Source organism: Lepidochelys olivacea (assembly GCF_965140295.1).
Source record: "Lepidochelys olivacea isolate rLepOli2 genome assembly, chromosome: 3".
Taxonomy (NCBI): domain Eukaryota; kingdom Metazoa; phylum Chordata; order Testudines; family Cheloniidae; genus Lepidochelys; species Lepidochelys olivacea.
The window spans coordinates 35,746,496-35,772,084 of NC_140413.1; the positions used below are offsets into that span (position 1 = coordinate 35,746,496).

Here is a 25,589-nt window from a genome sequence, read left to right on the forward strand (position 1 = left end):
AGGAATAAAATTCAAAAGGACCTTGACAAATTAGAGAATTGGTCTAAAATCAACAGGATGAAATTCAATAAAGACAAGTACAAAGAAAAAAATCAAAATGAATAAACTACAAAATGGGGAATAACTTGATAAGCAGTAGTCCTGCTGAAAAGGATCTAGGGGTTATAGTGGATCAGAAATTGAATCTGAGTCAACAATGTAATGCAGTTGAGAAAAAAGCTAATATCGTTCTGGGGTGTATCAACCCGAATGTTGTATGTAAGACAAAGGAGGCAACTGTCCCACTCTACTCTGCACTGGTCAGTTGGAGTACTGTGTCCGGTTCTGGGTAGTTAAAGAGAATGATGATAAGTGTTCCATGTCCACTGAAGGTAGGACAAGAAGTAATTGGCTTCATCTGCAGCAAGGGAGACTTCGGTTAGTGTGAAGGGGAACACTCACCACCAAGGCTGCCTAATGATCAGGAGGGGATGTGGCAGGTTGACTTCTTCCCCAGCATTCACCTTTCTTGTTACTGCTCTATCCTGCAGTGATCTGTCTTTTCAGTGACTTAGTTCTCCAGACAAGTCACATTTTCAAGTCCACCCCTTTCAGGGTATATATAGAGTCTCCAATAACAGGGAGGTCATCATGATTAAGCAAGGGATTCAGGGCTTCCCCTTCGGGTTGGGGGTCTTGTGGTCCAGACCCTTGCATCTTTAGAGTCTTCCCCCAACTAGGTTCCCCACCAAGAAATGGATTTCCCTAGCTGTCCCTCTTTAGGGCTGGTAAGGGAGCCCAGGCCCACTCTTTCCATTGGGCCCTAATCCAGAGCATAATGTTAGGTAGCTAAATCCTGCACCTTCAGGTGCTATGCAGCTACCTCCTTGGATCACTTCCTACCAGTCTCCTCTCTTCCCACAGGGTAAAGTAAAGAATTAAACACAAAGATAAAGTCTCTAACCTTCAGAGTCAACGGTCCTTTCTTTGTAGGCTTGTTCACATCACTATAGCCAGGCCGCAAGCAGCAGAGCTCAGAGTGTAGGTCAGCTCACCTCCACTATCTGCCTGCCATTGAGCTACTCTGCTCCCCTTTCTAAGTTCCTCCTCCAGCCTGTGCAGGTGCAGTGGGGCAGGGCCTCCTGGCCCAGAGGAGCTTCATAACCCTTTGCTCTCCAGTTTGGTGTTTGTATACCCCACCACAGTTAGGTATTAGGAAAAACTTTCTAACTATAAAGGTAGTTAAGATCTGAAATAGGCTTCCAAGGGAAGCTATGGAATCCACATCATAGGAGATTTTTAAGAACAGATTAAACTAAAACCTGTCAGAGAAAGTCTAGCGCACAGAGGGCTGGACTAGATGACCTCCAAGGTCCCTGCCAGCCCTACATTTCTATGATTTAAGTTCACTTTGTTTGCAAGCAGAAATATGGTTATTGTAATTGCTAGCTCTGAAAACTCAAGCTGCGGTTTCATAGGCTGGGAGTGAGGGGGCGTGTTCTTCTTCTTTAAATAGTGCTTTCAGTAGGGTGTAACCAACGGTATAATTTGGGCCTGCAATTGGAATTTAGGTCAAAATTTTCAAACTTTGTTGCCCAAATCCAAAAACATGGCCTGATTGTCATAGATGCTCCCAGTGATTAGTACTTGAAGGTTGTTTTCACTGCCAAAAATGGTATGTTTTAACTTGAGTTAGATATCTTATGGCAAAATTCCTACCACAACATACTGTAGTTTTTACCTCTATGTACCTAGTTGAGGTAAACTCCAGGTGAGGGGTACAAGGTTGACCTCGATTAGCGACACTGAAATAAAAACTACCTGTGCCTTGACTTCGCAAGGATTTTAAAGCAAGATAGCTAATTCAAGTTAACTATCTAATTGTAAAAATACTCCTTTTTTGGCAGTGAAGGAAGACTGAAAATCCAGACACTTTATTTGAGTGCCTAAACATGGATTTAGATGCCTGATTTTAAGGACTTAAGTTTGAAAATTTTGGCCTCAGTTAATTATTTGGTTGATGATTTGGGAGCCAGAACAGAATCTTTCTTACTTTCCTGTTGCTATATTGACTTTACGATGACCACCTTTCCTCTTTCAAGTGGCATTCAGATATGTATGTATCAATTTACGGAGAGCTGTGATTTTTTTTTAAAGAAATCTTTTTAAATTACAACGTTTAAAACATAAAAGTAAACATTTTCTTCTCATCTGATTTCTTATATTAGGGATTTCACTGTACAGTAAGAAACACCTTTATACCTTTAACGTAAAAGATATACTGTTGCTTTAATTAGATATGAAAAATGTTACACTAAAATTACATTTATAGATTATTTTAAAGCAAATCTGAGAAAAATATATGATTTGTTAAAAATGGATATTAGAGAACAGATCCAGAAAAAGGGAAGTACTGTATACTTATCAGTGATAATGGACCATACATCATCCGGAGGTACTCATTCAAACCAGATTCAAAAGACAGTAAAATGTATTAAGCATTCTGTAGAAATGTGTTCTACTGCTCTAGAGGTTGCACTTTAGTTCTCTGATGTAACTACAACATTCTGTCAGCTACTTTAATTTGTTCCCTATCCTTTCTTATGCTTGTATCGACATCATTTTTATCTTTTGCAAGGGCGGGGGAGGGGAGACAGGGAATGCTTGGTTGGTAAGTTAACTAGGAACTTATTTATAGAAAACTACTGTGACCAAGAGTCACACCTTAAAAAGTGCTCTTCAGTTTGGTGGTTCAAATATTCTCTATTAGTGCATCAGGAATTTTATCTCACTAGATCAGCTTCCAACAGAAATTTGTCATTGCAATGTATTATAGGTATGTGTGTGTGTGCGCATGTCTGAGGTGCATCTATATTTCAAAGAAGTTCCATCACCTCAGCCCAATCCCATAGAGTAGTGCAACAAGTATCTTTATCAAACATAATACAAAAGAGAAATGTCAATAGGAGATGTTGGCTACTGCTGCTCCTATGAATCCAAATACTAAAGACTTTGCAGATTTTATACTATCTACCCAATCTAAATTATAAATACATAGTTCTTTTGCTGCTAGTATCATCAGTTCTGCTGTTACATTGACCATTGTTATTGTATAGATCAGCATGACTTAAGAGGTTGTCTAACAAATACTTGTGAAATGACTGTTGGTTGTCATTTAAGTCACTGGAACTATTCACATTCGTAAGTACTGCAAGATGGGGCAGCAAAATGTCATCTAAAGATAGTGTCAACTAACGACATTGTGCTGGTACATTTGCTCATTTAATTTCAGACCAGATAATGTAGATTATTATATTTGGCTAATGGATAATTGGGCTAGGGCAATGTGCATGAAGAACTGAAAAGAAACTGAATGTCAAATATTTTATTTTAGAATATATTTGTCATTTTTATAGTCTAAATTCCTAAGGATACATTCACTTTTAACTTTGTTCCAGGTAAGATGTCAAAAATTATCGAAGTGATCAAGTTCAGCACTGCTGTAAACGGGCACGCTTCCATTGAACTCCTTCCACAAATAAACCTGTCCCTGTACTGAAGTCAGGGAGACAACTCACAATAGTAAGCACTGTGCCCAGTAGTAAGTGTCTGCAGAACAGGACACTTATAGGAGATTTATATACAGTACATGTGTCTTTTAGGTTTAACCTATATTGCCTTAACAATCCATAAAAATACACATAGTTAGAATACAGAATCTTTCACTTCTTGCTTACAGTCTCAGTCCATACTGGATTGGAAATGACTGAATGTTGTTAATATCTGATGTCTGTTCCGTGGCCTATCTGAAATTAGCAAGTAGTCTCAGTACAGTTCCTAGTGAAGTATCATAATTGATGCCAATTGTCACCCTAGCTAACAACTATAATCCAAGACATAAATCAGCAAGGGATTTGAACTACTTTCTCATTTTTAGATGTAGTTTCTCAGTTGGATAGAATTATGCTAGTAAAGGCAGTACATGGAAGATTTCATTGTAATTATCCACACTGTGCTTATTTTATAAGTAGAGACCTTCAGTTTCCATTGCTTTACATAAGAACATAAGAATGGTCATACAGGGTCACATTAAGGGTCCATCTAGCCCAGTGTTCTGTCTTCCAACAGTGGCTGCTCCCAATGCTTCAGAGGGAGTGAACAGAACAGGGCAATTTATTGAGTGATCCATCCCCAGTCACTCAGCTTTTGCTCTGGCACCTTTTTGGTGTTCTTAATTCACTTAAAAATAAACACCATTTAACCAATCCATATTCAGAAGTTACAATTACAGAAAAGGAAAGAAAGCACTAAACATGCAACATTCTATTACTAATACTATATTTATTCATTAATAACACTTATTTCAAGAAACCTAGTTACATTTCAATATTATTGTAATAGGTTAGAAAACTCAGATACTAAAAAAATAGTTTCCCAAGACAGCCTTGGATGAACTACATAGCCACCTAAACAAAGAACAGTAGCAGCCTGTTCTGAAGTCAATCCATCTCCATAACAAAATGACTGAAGGTGCATGCAAAAGACGTGCTGTTTTCTCAAGTGAATCTCATCAGAGCAACGTCGTCTGTGTTTTCCATCATATGACATATCTAATCTGAAGATGTATTAAAATGGAAGATTTGCTAACATTTGAACTCCAGTGTTGCTCCTTTATGATGTTGATTGATGACAGGAATGTTTCACATTTATCGTGAGATACTGCCTTGTCCCTGAAATTACTAACCTAAAATGTCAAGTAAGAAGCATGTGGCCTTCACTGAGTTTTATTTATATTTTCGGCTTAATTTATTAAACTGCAGTGCCCATGCTATGTACAAAAAAAAAATTGCAAAAAATTAAATCTTACCCTTACCTGAATTTTTCACTAGTTACATAATTTTTCTCTTCAGCAATTTTTGTGAATGAACTAGTTGTTTTTAATACAGAAGTCTTATATTAACAAGCTTTATTGCGTTTAATTTCTGCATTCAGTAGTTACAATCTTACTAAAACTTTCTTTCTAGCAGCTGGAATAGTGATTACAACCTTACGTGTTAGACATGGGTAATCCTTATTGCATGTGTAATAATACACATATTAACAAGCCAGCTCTACAGCACATGAATTTTGAAAGGTTGGTTTCGATATATAACTTCAGATATTCATCCATCTGAATCAAATAAGCAATCAAGCTACACTTTAACACATTGCACTCATCTATGATACTCTATATTGTCTGTAATCACTAACACTCTTGTAAGGTCACATTTCTGCTACTCTTTCAAGCCTTCTTCCAATTCACTATAGCTGGATGACGATAATTCTATTAAACTGAAAAAAGAATCAGATACATAAGAGGCAAATCCGACAAACACCATTTTGCTCAAATTAAGATTCATTCTATATTTAAACTACAAAAAAATAAAGAACATCTCCCAGAAAAGAGTTTGTGTAAATAAATATTTCCTAAGTGCTTAGTGCAATACACTATACTTAGTGCTCTATTCTATAGTATTGTATAATATTCCTTAAATACTGTTACTTACCTTGGCAGTTCCTCCCATGATTCATCTTTCAAATGTGAATGCATGTGCATGTGCTAGGGTGACCAGATAGCAAGTGTAAAAAATCGGGATGGGGTAGGGGGTAATAGGAGCCTATATAAGTCCCAAATATCGGGACTGTCCCTATAAAATCGGAACATCTGGTCACCCTAGCATTTGCACACATGCAGATCGTTATTAAAGATATACACAAAAATACCACAGGCCTATGTACATTCTATTTGTTTCCTACATTATAAAAATAGCTACAATGCCTCCCCTGGCACCATTATCATCCTGCACTATTGATAATCAAACTGTAGTATGCCAACCCTAATTTACTATGATCTTTTTACCTTGATCCATATTTTTATAATCGTACACCTTTCACAGCAGGGCATTTCTCATTCCTTCACTATAAGGGCTCAGCCTTTATAATTGATGCCTAACCTCCTCCTTTGCACTAATTATTCAAATAAAAGATATCTTCCTACAGGAAACCCACCTTAATGATTTGGATGCAGAAAATTTAGGAAAAGAGGTTGGGGAAAAAGGGTGTTTTAACAATTTCTCCTCCACTGCCAACAGTGTAGCAATTTCATTTCACAGAAGACTCAAATTACAAATTTTAGGCGTAAATAAAGATGAGGAAGGTAGATTTTTGCTGGTGAAGGCTAAGATCTCTTAAACTATATATACCTTAATTAACATATATGGACCCAATAAAGATGATCCAAGTTTTTCTTCTAAAATTAATTAATATCCCACTAGAATCAATCCTAGCAAGAGATTTTAATGAGGTGTTGAACCCCTTTATAGACTAGCCAGTCAGCCCCAGTGTACACAATCATATGCTAGAAAAATTATAAGATTACATAGAAGAATTCAGGTTAAAAGATATATGGTAGTTACAGAACCCTACAATGAAGGATTTCACTTTTTTTTCTTCCCCACATGCCCCATATTCACAAATACATTTCTTCCGATTTCTACAAATCTGGTGGACTCAGTGCTTAATAAAGAAATCAAGTCTATCATGATCAGAGACATTATGATTTTCTCCTCCTGAGCTGAACTAAACTCATAAAAGATGGAGACTGAACCCCTCTCTTTTGAAAAATAAAGATTTTCAGAACTGTGTCACAGAAGAAACTAAAGTTTTTCTTCAAAACGACACACCAGAGATATTCCCATCCATTCTATGGGATACACTAAAAGCATTTATTAGGAGCAGGTTCATTTCCTACTCAGCAGGTAGGAAGAAAGCTAGCCAGGCTCAGTTATTGAAATTGTATGTTCTACTTAAAGCTATAGATTTAAAATGTGAAAACTACCCCACCCAAGAAAATCTTAAAAAATTAATTAATCTAACATATGAAGTAAACAGACTGACTTCAGCACAAGCTGGAATTTGCTTTTTTTTTTTTTTTTTTTTTTTTTTTAAGAGTCAAACATACTGGGAGTCGGGGAGAAAATGGGGAAACCTCTCTCATACAGATTAAAAGAGAGAGATCAAAGATTCCAAAAACATCACTCAAATCAGAACAAGGGCCAATTATTACTAATCAAAAAGAGATCAGTGATCTATTTTTGAAATTCTATCAGGCTCTTTACAATGATGATTTACCACCTCACCCAGAAGAACTGAATAGTTTTGTTGGAACTCTTAACCTCCCAGAAATCTCAGAAGAGCAGCACTCGAGGCTAACCTCTCCCTTGCAATCAGAGGGAATAATCAAACCCATGGAAGAAATAAGTCTGGGCAAGACCACCAGCCCTAATGACCTTCTGATAGAATTATATCAAAGTTTCAAAGATATTCTAGCCCCTAAGCTGTTAAATATTTACGAAGATGCCTTAAAGAAAGGTACATTACCTCCTACTATGAGGGAAGCCCTAATTACTGTACTACGTAAACCTGGTAAGGATGTACAAATGTCTTATAGTTATAGACTCAGCTCTTTAATCAATACTGATATAAAAATACTCAAAAATATTGGCTAAGATATTTGAAAAAGTAATGAGTGATTTGGTTCACCCCAATCAGCTGTGTTTTATTAAAAAGACATAGTGCAGACGACACATATCTGTTGATTACTGTTATGGCATTCCAGCATCAGTCCTGAAATTCCCATGCAATCATTTCACTTGATGCATAGAAAGCCTCTGACAGAGTGAACTGGACATATCTGTTTCTTACCCTGGATAAATTTGTGTTGGGGAAATCCTTTATTTCATGGATCAAGCTGTTATATTCCAATCCCAACTCTCATCTTCTAACAAATAGCACAATATCCCCCCTCTCTGATATGTTTCAGGGAACTAAACAGGGATGTCCCTCACCCTGCCCCACCATGTTCAATCTAACATTAGAACCACATGCAGAACTAATTAGGGAACCAAGGGATTCAAGGGATCAAATCAGGGCCTCCAGAGACAAAAATTATTCTATATGCAGATGACATCCTCCTATTGATTAAAAATCCGGATCAAGCTAGTTCAAATATTGTACAAACAATAGATAACTTTGGTAAATTATCTGACTACAAAATAAATTGGGATAAGTTGGAAACAATGAAGACCTTATTGGATTTAGCTGGCAGTAGCTCTCCTATTGGGATATTTAGATGGCAACAGATGCACCTCAGATATTTGGACATCCTGTTCCCTAATTAAATTAAAAACATAGTCAAGCCCCTATTAATCATGATTTAAATAGATGACAGATACTACCTCTCCCCGTTTGGGGGAAAAAACAAAATCAAAATGAATGCCCTTTCTAGAATCCTTTTATGTTGAATTTCCTCCCTATCCACATTCCTATTTTATTTTACCAAAATAGACACCATGTTCAGGTCCTTCTTGTGGGGTGCTGGTAACAAACCCAGAATCTCCTGACCAAGTTACAGCCCCTGTCAAAACAGGTGATTTTAGATTTCTGAACTTTAAACTTTACCATCATGCAATAATTCTTAGCCAGAAACACAGTGGCTCATTCTCTTATGCTATAGAATCCTGGATTAGGTCCAGATGGAAGAAGAATTGGTTGTTCCTTTACCACTTTCCAATGCGCTGCACTTGGATTACTATTGATTCCCTAAAGAACAATTACCAACTATTGTGGCAGCCAGAAATACATGGCATACCAAGTCTACTAAATCTAAAAACCACCCTCTTCTACATACCAAAGCATCTAGCTGCAGTAACTCAAAACTCTAGAGCTGGCAACCCCATCATCGGGCCAGATTGGATTAGAAAAGGGATTTTGACCGTCAGTCAATTTATTGAAAATTATACCTTTTTCCCTTTTACAATACTAAAAGAAAATTTCAGTCTACAGACTAAGAAGAAGTGGCAATATATCCAATTTAAACATGCCATCTCCCATCTGTTTGGCCCCAATACCTGCACTACCCCCTACCCATTTCTCCAATTACTCAGATTGCCAAAACCTATGGCAACAGTACATGCACACTTGGCCAAGAAATTTTAATTAAACACTGATTCCCTAAATAACAAATGGGAGGAGGAACTAGACAAATTATTCCAGCTCTGTTAAACAATGGAAACAAATTTTAACCAGTGCTCTGACCTGTTTCTTGGACCTCCTTTTAAGATTAATACAGCAGAAAATCATATTAGAAATGCATTGGACCCCTCTCAAACTGTTCAAACCACGTGCCACTACATCAGATAAATGTAGGCACTGTGATTCATAAGGACATAAGAATGGCCCTACTGGGTCAGACCAAAGGTCCATCTAACCCAGTATCCTGTCTACCAACAGTGGCCAGTGCCAGGTGCTCCAGAGGGAATGAACAGAACAGGTAATCATCAAGTAACCCGTCCCCTGTCACTCATTCCCAGCTTCTGGCAAACAGAGGCTAGGGACACCATTACTGCCCATCCTGGCTAATAGCCATTGATGGACCTATCCTCCATGAATGTATCTAGTTATTTTTTGAACCCTGTTATGCTCTTGGCCTTCACAATGTCCTCCGGCAAGGAGTTCCATAACCCTAATCATTTTTGTTGCCCTTTTCTGAACCTTTTCCAATTCCAATATCTCTTTTTTGAGATGGGGTGACCACATCTGCACACAGTATTCAAGATGTGGGCATACCATGGATTTATATAGAGGCAACATAATATTTTCTGTCCTATTATCTATCCCTTTCTTAATTATTCCCAGCATTCTGTTCGCTTTTTTGACTGCCGCTGCACATTGACTGGATGTTTTCAGAGAACTATCCACAATGACTCCATTGACTGGTAACAGCTAATTTAGACCCCATCATTTTATATGTATAGTTGGGATTATGCTTTCCAATGCGCATTACTTTGCATTTATCAACATGAAATTTCATCTGCCATTTTGTTGCCCAGTCACCCAGTTTTGAGAGATTCTTCTGTAGCTCTTTGCAGTCTGCCTGGGTCTTAACTATCTTTAGTAATTTTGTATCATCTGCAAATTTTGCCACCTCACTGTTTACCCCTTTTTCCAGATCATTTATGAATATGTTGAATAGGACTGGTCCCAGAACAGACCCCTGGGGGACACCACTATTTACCTCTCTCCATTCTGAAACTGACAGCAGACGCTAACTTAACCCATATGCTCTGGGAATGCTACTTTACCAATGCTTTTGGCACAATGCAGAGTTAATTTTTTCCTATCAAATAAAATTGTGTTACAAGCTAAACAGGTCATCTTAAACCTAATGGATGTTAATTGGAAGCTGAATGCATCTGAAAAAACTTTGGCTCAGCTGAGCACCAAACTTCTAAAAGACTAGTACTACAAAAACGGAAACGAAGACTGGAGCATAGATATCATAAACTTGGCCACTATGAAAGAATTGTACTCCACAACAGAAATACCCTAGAAAAACTCTCAGATATGGGATGCTCATCTGGGAGTATTTGAATGACTCTCTTAAATTCATGGGCCTCTTCTTTTTCTTCCCCTTCTCTCTCAACCAACTTCCTTCCCTCCCTGTCTTTATCCCCCTTCTCTGAATTTTGCTTCTATTTTTATCTTATTTTAATAAATTCCCTATAGCTTGCTGGATTTTTATAAACAACTTTCAGTTGTTTGTCAACTGAGTAATAAAATATAAATCAATTTATTTGTAACCATTCATATTATATATAATTAAATGTTTCAAGTATAGCTAAGATAAGGTAGCACATGATTAATATATTACGAGAAGTTTACGCATTATGACAAGTTTATATATAGTTTATGTTTTTTTCTGTTTTCAGAGTAGCAGCCGTGTTAGTCTGTATTTGCAAAAAGAAAAGGAGTACTTGTGGCATCTTAGAAACTAACAAATTTATTTGAGCATAAACTTTCGTGAGCTACAACTCACTTCATCGGATGCATTCAGTGGAAAATACAGAGGGGAGATTTATATACATAGAGAACATGAAACAATAGGTGTTACCATACACGCTGTAACGAGAGTGATCACTTAAGGTGAGCTATTAAATTAAATTAAAAATTTAATAAAAAGTTGATAGAAAAACATTAGGTTGTTTGCATCAAGTGTCCAGTGGGATTTACCTTATTCATAGTCCATAGATTCTTCTGCTCTGGAGTTTAACATCTACCAGATATTTTCACAACCAGAAAGCATATCTTCCCATGCTTTACTGCCACAGGTAAATCAATCCATTAATCCCTTCTCCACCCTAACCACATCCATCTTCTTCTGTCATTTTAGTTCTATATGAGCTCTTCATAATTCAGCATAATCTTGCTTTCCAAAAAGATAATTCCCAATTCTTTTCTGTAGCTTACAGTCACAGCAACAATCCAATGTACAAAAAAATAATTATACTGGGGCTGTTGATTAATCACAGTTAACTCATGCGATTAACTCAAAAAATTTAATCATGATTAATCGCAGTTTTAATCATACTGTTAAACAATAATATAACACCAAATGAAATTTATCATAAATATTTTTGATGTTTTTCTACATTTTCAAATATATTGATTTCAATTACAACACAGAATATAAAGTGTACAGGATTCGCTTTATATTATTTTTATTACAAATATCTGCAATGTAAAAATGATAAACAAAATGATAAACAATCTAGTTCCTAAGTAGAAATGGTCACTGCTCCTAAGTGCTCACAATCTAAACAGATAATTGATAGTGCCCTGGATAAAGGAAGCAATACAATTTTTGGTTCATTTGGGGGGTTTTTTAACCCTATTCCATAGCATGAAGACTCTTCTCATAAAATATCTAATTTCTCTAAATTAAATAATGAAACTACTGAATCTTCCATTGGGATTTACATAAACAAGTAAAGCCAAGATGGGGAGGGCAGCAAAAATAGGGATTTAGTAACAATTTTCTTCAATTGGATTAGAATGAAATTTTTTTAAAGATTACCCAGTTTTAAAATGTATCAATATGTTTTTAATGTTTGTTTGCATTTTATCTACTTGATGTGGCAAAAGCTTAAAATTAAGACCATTTGAGCTGAAATATAAATTAAAGCAGATTTCCCATTATGTAATGAGTTATTTTTATCAAACTGTTAACACTGAAATATTTTATTACTTCTACAGTGTTGATTGTACAAAAGAAACTAAAGTAAAGTATAAAAAATATTAATTTTATTTTTTCACTTACTCTTGCCTTTTTCTTTCTGGGCCTTTTTGGAGACTCACCATATCTGCTATAAAAAAAAATATAGTTACCCTAATATGAGTATTTGTCAATTTTAAACTAAAAAAGAATACTATCCATGCCGATCCATTTCTTGCTATTTTAAACATATTTTAAATGAATGCACTACTTATGACAGCCCTAAAAACTGAACTCCTATTTCCATTTATTGAAAAGATACAACATGGGAAGTGTATAACACATTGTAAAAGATCATACAGTTAATGCTGGTTATTTGCAATCTTGATAAAGACAACTTTCAGTTATTAGCAACATTTTCCCAAGAACCGACCACATCTCACTGACTTTAGTATTAACAGAATTCATATATGAGCAACTCTCATGTCACTTATCGACAACTTAGAACAGGTTCCACTTGTAATGAATCTGCTGGCTCCAAATGTGAGGTAGTACATGACTGTTTGTGTGTCTCCCGGACCTACAGTGCACACACATTACTGCTGTACATGCTTTAGCCAACATTCATAACACACTGCACAGTTGTGCACTTTCGGCTTTGTGTCACAACTTCAAAATTGTCGACTGTCTCACCAGTAAAGCTCAGGCTCTAGAGGCCCCATGTGAATCCCAGACTAAGCTAGTGTGAGTAGCTGAGAAGTGTGGTGTCTTTAAAATTTGTTGTTTTGTGGATTCTAAAGAACAGTGATGACACTGGACAAATTGTGGCTTAAAACTGTGTGACATTTTACTTTGTGTGACACACCTGAAGCATTGACTGTAAGTATACCAAAATTTCCTTTTTTAATTTACCTGTGCCTGTCACATAAACAGTTGGCAGGGAGGGAGAATACAGTCTGACTGTTTTACTTCATTTGCTTAACCTACCATCTTACTTCAGAAGCTACACAGAGAAAAATTGCAATGTTAAAGGAAACAATTTTGTATGTATAGCTTTTTCATGTTTCCTGTTTATTTTTAACATTGTATCAAACAAAAATACAATACAAAAATACGACTATAGTATATCATTGTACATGTATACTGGTATGTACTGTATACAGCCATTTGAAAATGGGGGGCCCTTTCTCTTATTGGCAACTTTCAGATAATGACAACTTTTTGCTGGGATCCAAGAACCTGTTTACGGCATAGTTTGTAACGTACTGAAATGGGATAGCTTTTATGTGCACCACTGACCTCTCTTGGCTGGACTTTCAGACCTACTCAAGTGTTTGTGATCATGTCTTCCACTAGTGGTTAGGACATGAACCTGAATACTAATGCAACAGAAGATGTCTTATTTAGACCCTGATCCTGCAAACAGATGTGTCAGTGCTGACTCTTAGTCCCACACAGAACCCCTTTGGTTAATATTTTCTGACTTTATTAGGACTCAGTGCAGGAATGAGGCTCTGCACCAGTTCATCTGTTTCCAAAATCAAGGTCTCATTTTGTAAGTTATAGCATCATGTGGTTTTTAGCATAGAACATAGTGAATTTTAATCTTCACTGGCAACCCTGAGTCCATGTCATCACAACTTGTAGTGTAGCTGATGACTATAAAGTCAGTCAAGCCATAGAATCATAAGCAGCAGTGAAAAATCCCATACAGCTGCCTGCTCATGGACCATACCATGCCATAATTATTTGAGCAGAGGTCCCCACAGAAACCAGTGAAGAAGAATTCTGCCCAAAAACTGATGGCACAATATTCCTCAATATGCTTCAAACGCTGACTTGAGGGTGAAAGCATTCAATTTCCAAGGCTGAAATGGATTTCTGTTTGTGCATTTGGGATTATTGTGAAGTATACACGTGGCCACTAGCAGCTACAGTTAGAACTTTAACTCTCTTTACTTAGGTCCCTCAAAAGACCTTGAAATGGTGACAACTTTTAGTCACTACTGATCTAGATTGAACTGACTACCTACAGGTGAAAGGTTCTGTATCTCAGTGCAAATCCCCCTGAATCATCCAGTCCCTATCAATGCACAATAATAATGTGAATTCTCTTCATAGAGTCTTTTGAACTGGACAGCAGATTTAACAAGTTCCAAAAAAGACTGCTTTAAGTACTTGAGAAACAAGGTGAGTGAGGTAAATATTTTACTGGACCAATTTCTGTTGGTGAGAGAGACAAGCTTTTGAGGTTACACATAGTTCTTCTTCAGGTACTTGAAGTACCTGAGGCAGACAGTTTTAACAATACTCAGAAATATAAAATGTCAAAATTCATTAAAACCTAACGGCAAAGCAAATTTTAAAAATATAGAGATTATCTACATACTATTTGCAAAAATACTTTTACAAAAATATTTTTAAATCAAAGTTTTTAACAAAACTACAAACTATTTAAATTATAATATAATCTGCAGTTATTCAAATATAAAAAAATAAGGATGTTTCGGAGGTCCAGTATTTATATTGCAGGTATTTGTGTTCATTGTATTAGTGCTTATATTTTCCACATAGTTCTTTGAAAGGCTTCAGGGAGACATTCATTATGCCATAGCGCCACAGGATATTACTGTGGCACCATAAATTGCTTCTGGAGATATATTAAGAGATACCAAGATGAAACAAATACATATACTTTTCACTGAGCACATCAGTCCATATGAATTTGAACAATTAACAGATGCACTAATTAGAGACTACATTAGTTGCTAGGTTATTGAGAGAAATTTATTTGACTTTGCAAACAAAAGGATATTTGCAGAATTAGCAAAAACTACGCCTTACAAATGAAAGTGCTAGCAAGCAGTGAAAGAACTGATCACATCTAATTAAAAATAGAATCACAGAATCATAGGACTGGAAGAGAACTTGAGAGGTCATGTAGTCCAGCCCCCTGCACTCATGGCAGGAATAAGTATTATCTAGACCATTCCTGACAAGTGTTTGTCTAACCTGCTGTTTAAAATCTCCAGTGATGGAGATTACAACCAATGATGGAGAATACAACCAAGACAGATACTAAGCAACCTACAAAGACCAGATTTGATTCCAGTAAATGTGAAGTAAATGTGAATAATCACAATATTATGCAAAAATGAACAGCACATTTTGCAAAATGTATATGTACAACCATTTTGCAGAAGTGTATGGCTCTCTGCATAAATTGCAAAACTGCCCTTATCAAGACATCAATGTGGTAAAACCATGATACTTTGGAATTCATGTTCATCACCATATCACAGACACAGGTCTCTGTCTTCCAGTAAAAGTAAAAATCCTAATGGAAAATCTCAGCTGGAAATACAGTGCACAGTAAGAGTAATTCTGAAAGTGTCATTCATCAACATTCTGTTCCCAGTCTGGAGAACACTTCAGAAGACCTGGTTGCCAAACAGCACAATATCAAGTGCATAATCCTGGGTCTCCAATAGATGCATCCCTCTTGGACCAGATGTTTTTTCAGTGTGTTCCCTTTTATTTCTCGCATTCCAAAATGCTGAGGAAGAGCAGACAAGATAGAATACAGATGCTACTACTCATAGGTCTAGAATGGGCCTATCAATTTTGGTGGTTCAACCTGCTGGTCCAGGCAGCATAAACTTCAGTGCCTCTCCCCAGCCTGCCAGAACTTTTATCCCAGGAATAGGATCAGATTCTACACCTCAATCCAAGATGCCCAAGTCTGAGAACAAAGATGCCAACTGGCTGAGCAACTTGGACTGTGATGGCTCTGAGAGAGTCCAGAAAATCTTCTGCTCTGTGAAATGCAAGAGGTTCTTCATCTCAGCAAAACAAAAAGGAATTCATCGTCACCAGTCTTCCATTTTCTTCAATCTGTACTATCTCTTCACTTTAAAATAATCAGGTCTCTCCCACAGTTCAGCAAACATGCATTTAGAAGAGATTTCACAAGTCAAAAACCACTAATGCCCCCTTTGTTGAGATATAAAAGGCTCACACCTTCATTACTCCTTGGACTACCCTTGAGGCTAAGATGTTCAGCCTGGGATAGCACTCTTGCAATCTATCCAAGTAAGGCTCCTCAGACCCCACCTCCTTTGGGTCTGGGGATTGTTTTTTAATCAATTGTAGTGGGAACTGTTGAAGAAAAAGAACGGTTACTTACCAAGTTAAATTGTGGGAGGTTGGGAAAGATTGCCTGCTTCCATAGATTTATGCTACCTGCATAAGTAGGGTGCACATCCAATGCTTTCCAAAAAGGTCCAGGTTTATGCACCAAGGGTTCACACATCACAAACAGAATATCTATGCAAACAATTTGTTAAAGAGCCACAAATACTGTTATGACCCAAGGACCTCCTGGTGCCAACTGACAGAGGGCACAGTAGGGTGCATACAGTTTTACAGGGTTAAATATAAGTATATTAGTTCACTAAAGTGTGGCATCTGAGGTCTGTACCAAAAGCTAGAAGCCCACTGGTCACAATTGTTGCAAGAAGTTTGTATAGGAAATAGTTCAAGAGATATGTAAAATGTAAAATATTAGGTTCCAAAACGGTTGAAGCAAAGCTTGTGACCTGAAGCGAGGTGAACCTCAGAGCTAACTTAATCACCATGTAGAACAAAAAACATCCATGGAGACAGGCTATGTTTCCTATATGAACCAGGTGCAGACCTGAGAATTCACAGAAACAAAGGAACCCCAAGCTAAGTTTCTGAAAAGGGGACCTACTGGGGTAAGAGACAATAACCTGTAACTAAATTTCAAAAAAGGAGAGGGGACAAGATTTTATCCTTCACCCAGGAAACAAACTGAAAGTGTGTGTTTGCTTCATGAAAGTGGGATCACAGCCCAGCCTGGCTGTAAAATTCTGCTAGGACTTTGGGTGAGCATTGTTCTGCAATGTAAATAAGTCTAGGGTCTAGAATGTATGTTATGATTGTATTTTATATGTAACCATTTGTTTCCAATACTTCTATTTGCTAATACCAGAATCTCTATCATTTGTTAAATAAACTTATATTTGTTTTCATTATAACCATATCTAAGTGCTGTCTGTTAAGAAGAGTGGTGATCTAAGGTGGAACTGATAAGTTGGAGTATATTGATTCTTTGGGAGCAGCAAATCTGTAAATACTGTGAATGTCCAATGGATCAGGGGCTGGATATTCCAGGGAGATGCTTAGAGGTTGGAGTGTGCCTATTGCTAACCTGCGAAGAGACATATGGGCATGCACAGACCTTTTGGGGTGTGCTTGTGTTGCCCGTAGCCAGTGGAGTTGGGGAGCTGACCCCTGGCAGACACAGGTTTGTAGCGAGGTGCCTCACAGCTCTGGGTACCCCCAGGAAGGGTCAAAGCTATCAGAAGAAACTGTTCTTTATTAAACAAAGAATAAAGAATAAGTCTTCTAAAAAAGTATCTATTCAGGAAATATATCAAGTCAATATACTGAATAAGTGTGTGGTAAGAACTCTACCACATGGAACTCAGCTATAGGTACCTGACAATACAGACTGCACAAGAGGCATTCCAGTAAAATAAGTTCACTGACCTTTAAGAATGGGCACCTGAGCTAAATCAAGGCAAATGGAAGTACATTCAACTAGCCACTCTGACAAGTGTAGCTTGAAAATGAGTTTCCCTCAGCTTTAACCCAATATAAGTCAAAAGGAGATGAGGGGATTTGTAAAAGTCCCTCAAATCATAAGTGTAGCAAAAAAGAGCTCATTTGACACCAATCTTATGATAAACAGCTTAGCTTGGGGAACGAACACTAGAAGAGGGAAAAATTGGTTCATATAAAAAAAAAGACTCCCATTGACTTTAACAGTCTTTGTATGGGCTTTTACTACCTACTTTGTCCTTCAGAAAAAAACAAAAAGGCCTATAAGGGCTTGAAGCTCGCTTCCCCATCTATCTAATGTAATTGCCCCAAATAAAGAATATGAAACGCAAGTGACAATCATTAATAGGCTCAGAGGGAGGATCTTCTCACTTGTTCAAGTCTAAATTAGATTCAAATCATGCACAGAAGCCAAACTGGTACATAAATATGTAAGGCCTTTTAGAAAGTGCCTGACCTATGATTCACAGGGAGAACTTCAATCGTTACAAGATCAATTACAAGCAATCCTAGGTGAGTTTTGATGGATTAGTCTTCAACCCAGACATGTCAATGAAATCCAATACACATAAAGAAACAAGAAGCAATCTACCAGATACCACCCATCTAAGCAAGTATATGCTTAAGAGAAGAGGTTTTATGGATAAGGAATTTCTTAGCTTCAAGAGAACTCACATTTGGGAATGAGTGGACAGAGCTATTAAAGTGATTACACATTCCTTTTGGAAAAGCCCAGAGGTCTGTGTTGGGCAGGTCTTCCCTGAGTGTTATCACTTGTGAAGTCTCACACAGTTTGAAAATCTTGTTGTGACCCCTTTTACTCAATGTATATTTAAAGAAACTGGGGAAGACTGCAAGGCATTATGGTTTACAGTGTTACAGATATGCTGATGTAAAGGATACTTACAGCTGAGTTATATCAGCCCTGAACATAACTGTTTCCCTGTGTTCTCAGTATCTGGCTGAGATAAGAACCTTGGTGAAACTAGAGTCAGTTCAGATAGGATAAGGGGTTTTTTGGCAGAGAGAAGTAGAGTTGGCAGAGGTTACTGCAATACCTGCAAATGAGGGCCTCTGCCTACAAATTTTCGAAGTGATTTGCAATCTCAGGATTTTAGTGGTGTAATTTCTGCTCCTGATAACAGTGGGTGACTAGAAACTGGTTATTTCTTCTTCAACTGGACAAAGGATTGCATCCTTTCATCACAGATGCAATCCTTGCTACAATTATCTATGATCTCTATGCTAACCTCCTATTTACTACTCTTCAAAATCACCCAGCAGCCTTAGCTAGAGGAGTATATTCCGGCCCCCGTTCTGATAGCCATGGTATCTCTGTGCTCCATATTCTGTGCTGTTTGCCAATTCAGTTTCAGGTGAAATCCAAAACACTGATCACTTTCTATAAAGACTTCTTACAGTTCAATTAAAGATGAGCTGGATTCACAGATTGAGACGATGATAACTCAAATACAATATTTATATAAACAGGTGGAAGGATTCAGAGATTGCCACCAGAATTTCCAGAACAGCAGATGCCAGATCACCTATCATTTACATTTCATCTATAACCGTTTATGAATGATGAGATGATCAAAGTTTTTTTACTGTGTTTATCACCCCGTATCAGAGCACTGGCAATAAAGTTAGATAAAAAGTAAATTGGGCCTTCTAAGTTACCAAGCAAATGATTAGTAGTATTGGAACTGCCAATCACCATAGAGAAATGTTGATATAGTGGAATCCTACCATATCTTTAATTAGCTGAACCCACCACTTAACTAATTTCACTACAGTTGGAAAAAGATGAATAGTCTTGATCAAGCAATTTCTCCTGGAAGAAGAAAAACTATGTGGGCATAAACTAAGGAAGTGTGTGCATACTGTATACAGGCCAAATCTATTAGGATTAATGCTGTTATGAGCTCTAACATTCTAATACAACACAGTCATTTGAAAGAAATCTGAATGCTGGATAAGCAACTTCCCAGAAACAGGAGGAAGGCTGCTGACTTAATGGAGTCTCCAACAATTCCCAAAAAAGCAAAAGCAATAGACTGAAATGGAAGCTGAAATTTCTCTTGTATATCCAATTTAAGGTCTGAAAGATATAAGTTGACCGACTCAAAATGCAGAAATCCACCACATAATTTATATTTCAGTGACCAATCAACCAAATACACTTTTATAGACTGTGACCATCGCTACAAAGAGAATCTACCACATCTGACCAGCATGGAGACCGTTCTGGGCGAGTGCTCCCCAAGATGAATTCTGCAGTGTGGAGAACCTTGAGCTGTCTATCTCCACCAGGGCTGAATTTCACCATTAGGGTTTTTGGGGAAGCTAGTGTTTAGACCTGTAATTTTGCATTATACTGTATAAAATTTATTAGGCCCTTGTATATTTCCAAATGATAAAACTGCCAAAAGATATGTGTAGATCAACATCAACTCTGATCCTACTGGGTCTAGGTTCTACCATTCATGACATTAGTTCAAAAACTAATAAAAGAAAGCTTGATAAGAACAAACCCACTAAAAATATGAATTTTCTAATATCAAACTGATATGAAGCACTTTATATACAACAGGCAATTTATGGAAAAAAGTGAGATTCCATGCATTCGGCTGATTGGTCATTGCAAATTAATGCTTGTAGTATTTTTGTGAAATATAAAAATAAAAATGAAGTTGGAAGGACAACAAAAACAAAAAAGCAGAAGCCATATGAATAAGCTGAACAGTCTGAACCATCCATCCATCCAGTTCCACTATACGAGAGAAAATGATGGATATTTTTCTTCTCTTGATAATAATGACCATTAAAAAACTTGACAGAAAAATAGCTTTAGCAAAGATTACTAGAAAACCCACAAATATTGCCTGATACTTCAACCGTATTTTCAGTACAGCAATCAGTTCAGAGCAGTCAACACACATCCCATAGAGACACTTTACAAAAACAGCTTAACTCAGCAATTCCTGATAGGCATGAAAACTAGTCACTGTTCAGCAATACCTTTGTCGGTGCCCTTTAACTGACATTTTCTACAGTCTAGAAAGCAGTTCACAGACATTCCAAGAAAGAAACCAATTTAATAATTGAATTCAATAAAATTACACTTTTAGCTTTTATTTTAAAAAAAGTAAAAGCTCCAGCAATATAACCCTGTAAAAGTAATTGAAAATACATTTTAGATATGAATGATAATTATGTTTAAATAATAAGAAAATGCAATGAATGTGTGTGTGTGTGTGTGTGTGTGACAGAGTGAGAGAGAGAGAGAAAATGCAGTGGTAAGGCTGTGATTTAAAATACACAGAATTAAGAAATTCAGAGAAAACTTCACAACAACAATGTGCACTATGAAAGGGTGTTTTAAAAGCATCACATACTATAACTCTTTGGCAAACATTTGTTGCAGAAATGAATGCCAATATATGCCAGTATAGAAATGGCAGATATTTTAATGGTGAAGCTGTATAAGGCTGGTTATGCAGAAACACGTCTCAGTTTCCCAAAGACGGCACTTGCCCTGCCTTTACTATTATACGTTAGATAATCTACAAACTAGCAATGACAGCAGTCACTAAGAACATTAGCAAGGTTAGGTCACCATTTGCCTTCAATATTTAAAAAAAAAAAAACAAAGACTGAAACACTTCAGTGAAATGAATCCAAGTATCAGAGGGGTAGCCGTGTTAGTCTGTATCCAAAAAAACAATGAGGCGTCTGGTGGCACCTTAAAGACTAACAGATTTATTTGGGCATAAGCTTTCGTGAGTAAAAAACCCCACTTCTTCAGATGCATGGAAGAAGTGGGTTTTTTACTCACGAAAGCTTATGCCCAAATAAATCTGTTAGTCTTTAAGGTGCCACCGGACGCCTCGTTGTTTCAGTTAAATGAATGTATTGATACAGTCAAACTAAGAAATATGAGACAATGCATTGAATCCAGAAAATCCAAAATCTATCTGTCAGAAACTTTAACTATGGACTTTAATCCCACTGAGCACTCTGACTCTGAACTAGTCAAACTCTGAAATCCTATGGGACAACTTGTGTGCTTAAAATTAAGCGCATGCTTAAGTTCTTTGCTGGTTCACTGTCAGAGTCCTCAGCATCTTGCATGATCAAGCCCTCCAAATTAAGATTACATTACAAAAGAGGTTTCAGAGTGGTAGCTGTGTTAGTCTGTATCAGCAAAAAGAACAAGGAGTACTTGTGGCACCTTAGAGACTAACATGTATTTGGGCATACGCTTTCGTGAGCTAAAATCCACTTCATTGGATGCATGCAGTGGAAAATACGGTAGGAAGATATGTAGAACATGAAAAAATGGATGTTGAAAGAAAGAGCTTACCGCTGAACTTCTGGTGAAACTCTGGAAGAACGCCAGTATGGCAAAGATTTAAACTTTTCTTTGCCCACTGCAACATAATAATGATCATCTTCTAAGCCATCTGAGTCATGTACAGCATGACCATCCAATGTGTAGAGGCTTTAAGCAAAAGAAATAGAAATAAAGATTAGGAAGTAACAATGAATAGAGTATAATGCAATACTCAGACTTGCAGTGCAAGTTTCAGGGTTTTTTCAATGCTCCACCCAGCTGTGATTCAGGAGAACAGAGGAATTATACATGTTAGGGGGCTTATTCCTTCACCCACTTACTTCCCTGGTCCTTCTCGCATGAACAGAGAGCAACAATACCCAAAGTCCAAAGGCACAAACAATTCCATGTTTACTGGCGTGAACTTTCAGCAAGCATGATTCCAGTTTCCTTCCTTAGTGTTCCCCTTCCCAGCTCTGACACCACAGAGCCTTACCTGTGTCCCTGTTCCCATTTCCCCCTTTAGCTAAAAATGATTCCAATTTCCCCACCCCCATTCCCTGTTCCCATTTCCCCCACCACACACACACTCACTTCCTGATTGACTGCAGACTATATAGTAAAACTTGAGTTCTGCTTAGCTATACCTTAACCAATCATTTTCCTGAAATTTAACTAACCAATCCTAACATATTGTAACATGATTATGTAACCAATTATATCCCACCACCTTAATTAGTTTACACCCAGCAAAATTAATTATACAGCAGACAGAAACAATCACAGAACCAGACAGAGATTATACAGACAAACAATAGCAAAGTGGGAACTATAATGACAAAACAATACAGAAGTGAGGATTTCACACCCCAGCTATTGATAAGTGAGTTCTTGCCAGACAGGATGCTATCAAACTAAATTTCCTTTTACATCTTCTAGGCACTTCCCTTTCTCTGGAGGCGATAGGCATTATCAGGACAGGATTGTATTCCTAACAGCCCAATAGCACCTTCTTTCAATGTGACTAGTTTGGAATGTGAGGATGTGACCGGTCGCTTCCCAGCTTATGGCTGCCTCTGTTGCTTAGCCAAAGGCCTTAGCCTGACCTTACACCGGCAGACAGTGATTTTGATTCTTCCTTTTATACCTCTATAACTAGCCAAGTGATAAGAATACACCTAAATTCTTAGAGTATAGGCCTTTACAGACAGGCCTGAATAGCTATATCCTAACAATACACATAAATTAAGTTACTATTTTAATACGGGAGGACAATTTAACATTTTATTGCAAAGCCTTAGAAAGCAAATTAAATATTTATTAAATAATAATGACATATTTTATATATTTGCAAGCACCATAGATAGTGCTGGAGGATGTTCAAAAGATATAGACACTTATAGTAGAAACAGCTGGTGACATGTTTTGGACCTTCAGCAACCTCGTGGGATCGTTGTGACATTAAGCTTCCTATGAAGTTGCAAATCAGCATTGCAGTGAAACATGGGAACTGAGGAAGGCTGAAGAACACTGGATTGACATTTTCAGTTCTTGTCAGCTGCTTCACATCAAGTGGCAGAACAAGATCAGAAATTTAGGATATTTGAAGCCAAACCCAGCAACCACCTCCATCAGCGCTGGTTCAGTTTCAGCAGTTTTCTTGGTATGAACATATCATTAGAATGGAAGACCACTGAATTCCGAAGTGTATATACCAAGGAATGCTGCTACACTGCTGGCGATCACCTGTGCACCAGAAGTTTCTATGGAATGACACGACTGCCAGTAATGGACATAATCTGAATATTTGTCAATTCAGTCAATTCAGGTTAGGGATGCAGCCAGAGATCAATCCAAGTGGCACTTGATATGCAAGAAGGCCATGTCCTTTCGGGCTTTGCCCTGATGATGATGATGCAATAGAAAAGGAAACAGCTACAATTATAGAGCAAAAGCTATAGTTAAGGTTACAATTGCTTTCTATTAAATGCAGACACAATGGCGAAGATACTCGGCTGGTGTAAATGGGTGTAGCTAAGTGAAGCTATGCCCAATTTCACTAGCTGAGAAGCTGGTAAAATTTTCTAAAAATTTCATGTTTTGGCTGAACATATCCATGCTTTGTCTCCGAATGATGGGTTTTCCTATAAAAACCGAGGAAAATCCATTTAGTCAGTTTGGAGTTATAATAAGATAGGGAAAATTACTCTCATTCTTACCAAGATTTTTTTTATGCACATACGGTAACACAAAAACTGCTGAACCTTAAGGGCCACGAGTTACTTCCCCAAAGGTGCTGCACACCTCTTGCAAGGAACTGAGCCAATGGAAGTTGAGGGACTGGAAATTATTGAAGATCTGGCACTCTAGTTTTAAAGGGAGAGGCCCACGTTCCATTGCAAAAAAAGTGCATAAATTTGTTCACCTACATTTTTGCATACAATTACTGTAACGTGCAAATCAGGATTTCCAAACACAGATAGGTAGATGCCAAAATCTAACTGCCACAAACCTGCACATGTTTTTTGTGCATGGACCTCAGACTTCAAAATTCTGGTGGAGAAAACTCAAACTTAGCATCGAATTAGTCCTCTGTGCATAGTGCATTTGCTAACAGAAAAAGTGTTTTTAATTTGTGGTTATGGATATTTGAAATACTGTAGTGAGTATGGATAGCAGGCAATTTAATCAAATCTGAATATGCACGCTTCCTGACATATGAACAGAAGTGTAAATAAGGTAGTGGAGAAAACAGAACAGATATAGATTTTCAGCTGTTTATATCTTTCCCAAAATTTCCCTTTTAAGCTTGGAGTAGGTTGTCCTGCTCTTTTATGGGTCAAGAAGCATGGAGCTAACTAGGTCTGTTCCATCAGCCCACCTCAGCAATAGTCAACAGCATCTTAGTCAGAAGGGGCAGAACTAATTGGGGTCAGGTGACAGCCTGAAACATCTAGGCCTCATGAAAGGGCTGACAAGACTATTTGCAGAAGGAATCACACCGGGGCTTCTGTGGAAGGCCCTGAAGCAGTGTCTGGAAGAAGGGATGCGAAGAGAGTCCAGACAGCAGGCTGAAGAGGAGCCCAAGGAAGGTTTAAGAACCTAACAACAAGAATTCTTGCTAAAAGCTGAGGACATATCATCTAGAAGCAACAGAGTAGGGAAAAGACTTGGGTCTACTGGTTGATCACAGTATGATTGTGAGCCATCAGTGTGATGTGGCTGTGAAAAAAAGGCTAATGCAATCCTAGGATGCATCAGACAAGGTATTTCCAATAGAGATAGGGAAGTGTTATTACCACTATACAAAGCACTGGCGAGTCCTCATCTGGAAAAGTGTGTGCAGTTCTGGAATCCCATGTTTAAGAAAGATGAATTCAAACTGGAACCAGTGCAGAGAAGGGCTACTACGATTATCAGAGAAATGGAGAACCTACCTTACAAGAAGAGACTCATGGAGGTTGGCTTGTTTGGCCTAATCAAAATGAAAGATGAGGGGAAATATGATTGCTTTCTATAAATACATCAGAGGGACAA

At 37.5% G+C, this 25,589-nt stretch overlaps 1 protein-coding gene across 2 annotated transcripts in view; it reads right to left on the minus strand.

Annotated features, from left to right (window-relative positions):
* DCDC2C (doublecortin domain containing 2C) overlaps positions 1-25,589 on the minus strand; it is a 107,623-nt gene that overhangs the window by 55,103 nt on the left and 26,931 nt on the right. The window contains exons 5-6 of one of the 2 annotated variants that reach the window (XM_084623925.1): positions 22,083-22,220; positions 12,176-12,218 (exon numbers count right to left, since the gene is read on the minus strand). In XM_084623925.1, the coding sequence (XP_084480051.1) occupies positions 12,176-12,218; positions 22,083-22,220 (181 nt within the window). Of the gene's footprint in view, positions 1-12,175; positions 12,222-22,082; positions 22,221-25,589 lie in introns of both variants that reach the window. The other variant, XM_084623924.1, reaches the window with a different exon arrangement.